This window comes from Colobus angolensis, unplaced genomic scaffold (assembly GCF_000951035.1).
Source record: "Colobus angolensis palliatus isolate OR3802 unplaced genomic scaffold, Cang.pa_1.0 Scaffold93, whole genome shotgun sequence".
Lineage (NCBI taxonomy): Eukaryota > Metazoa > Chordata > Mammalia > Primates > Cercopithecidae > Colobus > Colobus angolensis.
This window is the reverse complement of record NW_012123265.1, coordinates 3,875,566-3,878,417: the sequence shown is the minus strand read 5'-3', so window position 1 is coordinate 3,878,417 and position 2,852 is coordinate 3,875,566. Positions and strand designations below refer to the sequence as shown.

General features: G+C 38.6%; 1 protein-coding gene across 1 annotated transcript in view; it reads right to left on the bottom strand.

The window, feature by feature from the left end:
* Positions 1–2,852, bottom strand: part of LOC105504639 (poly(A)-specific ribonuclease PARN-like) — a gene marked incomplete at its 3' end in the record, with an annotated part of 55,511 nt that overhangs the window by 5,414 nt on the left and 47,245 nt on the right. The window contains exon 12 of the mRNA XM_011932147.1: positions 1,161–1,204. Within this exon, the coding sequence (XP_011787537.1) occupies positions 1,161–1,204 (44 nt within the window). The remainder of the gene's footprint in view (positions 1–1,160; positions 1,205–2,852) is intronic.

Here is a 2,852-nt window from a genome sequence, read left to right as displayed (position 1 = left end):
GTGGTTCAAATACTGGTGCCGGTCTACCATTCCCAAACTGCTACCATCTACTCCTACTCCTCAGGTTTGTAAACTATAAATTCTTCTGGAGGGCCAAAATCTGCAATCAGTACTTTCATGCTGTTGTTTTTATTTCTTATTATTCTATTTCAGAGATCAGAAAAACCAAAAGGGGAGGGTGGGGAGAAACCCACACAGAAACTCTATTTCTCTATTTTTTTTTTCATATAAATGTGAACAGAGTGGGTAACAAGACAGAAGTAAGCCCAGCTGAAAGAGAAACTGCTCGAACACCACGCCTATCCCTCTTCAACAGGTCCTAAAACACAAACACTTGTTCTGTAGGCTCCACATGGCTGACCTGTGATGTCTGAGAGATATGTGACATGTGACCTATCAGAACAAGGGTGCAACAGTAACTGTGGAAAACACCAACAGGAAAAGGCACCAACTTGAAGTGGATGAAAAAAAAAATCTCTAGCCAGACAGACAGTACTTGACTGACTCTTGAACATTCTCAATTGGACACTTCAATAGTTACCAGGTACATCCTACATGCAAGACAGACAAGAGCCATCTCAAGGAGGCTTCACCAGTTCTTCAGAAAGCAAGATGAGGGATAAGAAAAAAGGAGTCTCTGTCTACTTTCACTCTCGGTTCAAACTGTGATTTTTCGATAACAAAACCAATAATAAATTATAAAAGCAAGCCATCACAACATTGCAGCTATTAAGTAAGTTCCAGGCTTATATGAACATGATCTAATGGTTTTAACAAATTACTATATACCTATTTGTATTGTGTACGTATGTTACAATGACTTTTTATTTTTATTTTTTTTGAGACAGGATCTCACTCTGTCACCCAGGCTGGAGGACAGTGGCACTATTATGGCTCACTGCAGCCTGGACCTCCTGGGTTCAAGCAATTTACCCACCTCAGCCTCCTGAGTAGCTGGACCACATGTATCCCAACACATCCAGCTAATTTTTTATTTTTTGTAGAGATATGGTTTCACTATGTTGCCCAGGCTGGTTCTGAACTCCTAGGCTCAAGTGATCCTTCCACCTCAGTCTCCCAAAGTGGTGGGATTATAGGTGTGAGCCACCGTGCCCAGGTGACTCTTTTAAATGAAAGACAAATCCTCAAAGAAAGCTTACCTGGGGAAAACACATGTTGTCATCTCTTTAAACTCACTTAAGTCCTAAAGAACAAGAGAAGGACTTGTTACAATTTTCCTAATACACTCGCAGTATTAAAAAACATTAAAAAACAGCTCAAGTTCCATAGCTGCCTTCTCAAACAAGCTGTTGGAGCCCTTAAGCTAAACTACAAAACCCATTTCTAAGTTAACAAGTACTAAAAAAAAAAACCTTCCCAATTTCCTCACTCATTGGGAACCATATAACCTGATAACTAACTTCTGCATAACCAAAACAACAAATTTAAGCATTTAATAGTTGAAATTGGGAAGGGGTGGGGGGGGTCCAATAAAATGTTAAAAACTACATACTTGAGAGGCCTATAATAAATCCAGAAAACTTCCAGTAATAGCTAACAGGCTGTGATCTACCACACAAATTTATCATAACAGTGAGACAAGCAGAGTCATTAAAATTAAATAGTTTACACAGGAAATGGGTATACTATAAACTAGCTTAGACCTCTCCTGAGATCACCTTTGAAATGTTAGTAAAAATGGCCTTGGAAACACAGGCCTTTCAATACACATATGATTCGTTTCAACTCCAGAAAATTGCTCAAGAGGCACTAATAGCAAGTGCCTAGATTAGACAATTCATTTCTCAAGTTTGTTTTGATCAGGAAGTCTAGAGCTGAAATGAGAGTCCTCTAATTTTGAATTAACTCATTTACATACATAATTGCCATGCTAGACTGAGTAGTCATACTCCTGACCCTTTGTAAACTACACTTCTCTTCAATGTTATTCATGCCTCATAGGAAACTGCTGTTTCCAATTAGCTTTTCAAGCCTGTAAATACAGACTGTATTTAACTAGCTTGATATATTTACCATTGAAAAGCTTCAATGGCTATAGTTACATTAATGGGCAAAGTATGAACAGGCAGTTTGAATGCAAAGTCAAAAAAATGTAATAATGATGTTTGTAATCTCTCAATACCACTAGAAAGCTTTACAAGCAAGGAACAAGGAGAATTACAGCTACCTCCAGGGCCAACATATAGCACAGTTCTAGACCAGCATCTTCTGAAAGGTCATGCTCAAGTATCAAGATGGTTCATAAGAAAACACTCTCCCCTAAAAGGCAACTCCAAAATGTGGATTCTTTAGTGTCCTTTTAAAAGCAAATTTTGATACCAGTGCATGTAAAAGTTCTACCTTTTCAATGAGTCAGGATCTCACTATGTTGCCCAGACTAGCCTTGAACTCCCGGACTCAAGCAATTCTCCTGTAACAGCCTCTCAAGTAGCAGGCACTGCAGGTAGGCACCACCACACCCAGCCTTCTAATTTATTAGGCTTTCTAATTTATTCTCATCACTTCTTCTAAAGGTAGATGGAAAAAAACAAAACAAAACATTTTCTCTCTCTGGCAATGCCAGAACATAAAGAATTTTGTTAAGTAACTTACCCAGGTAGCCTTAGTAATAAAGTGAGGGATAAAACTGCGTATCCTAACCCACTTACTACTCTACAACAAATCACTTGCTCTTTCTATCAGAATTTAATTAAAGACCACTTTCGTTCCACTTAACATTCATTAACTGCTTACACGCAATGTGTTACCTTAGGCACTTAGACACAGACAACAAAATGGCTACACCCCTTGTCCAAGGAGCTAACCACCTAGAAGGGGGTTATGTTGTATAA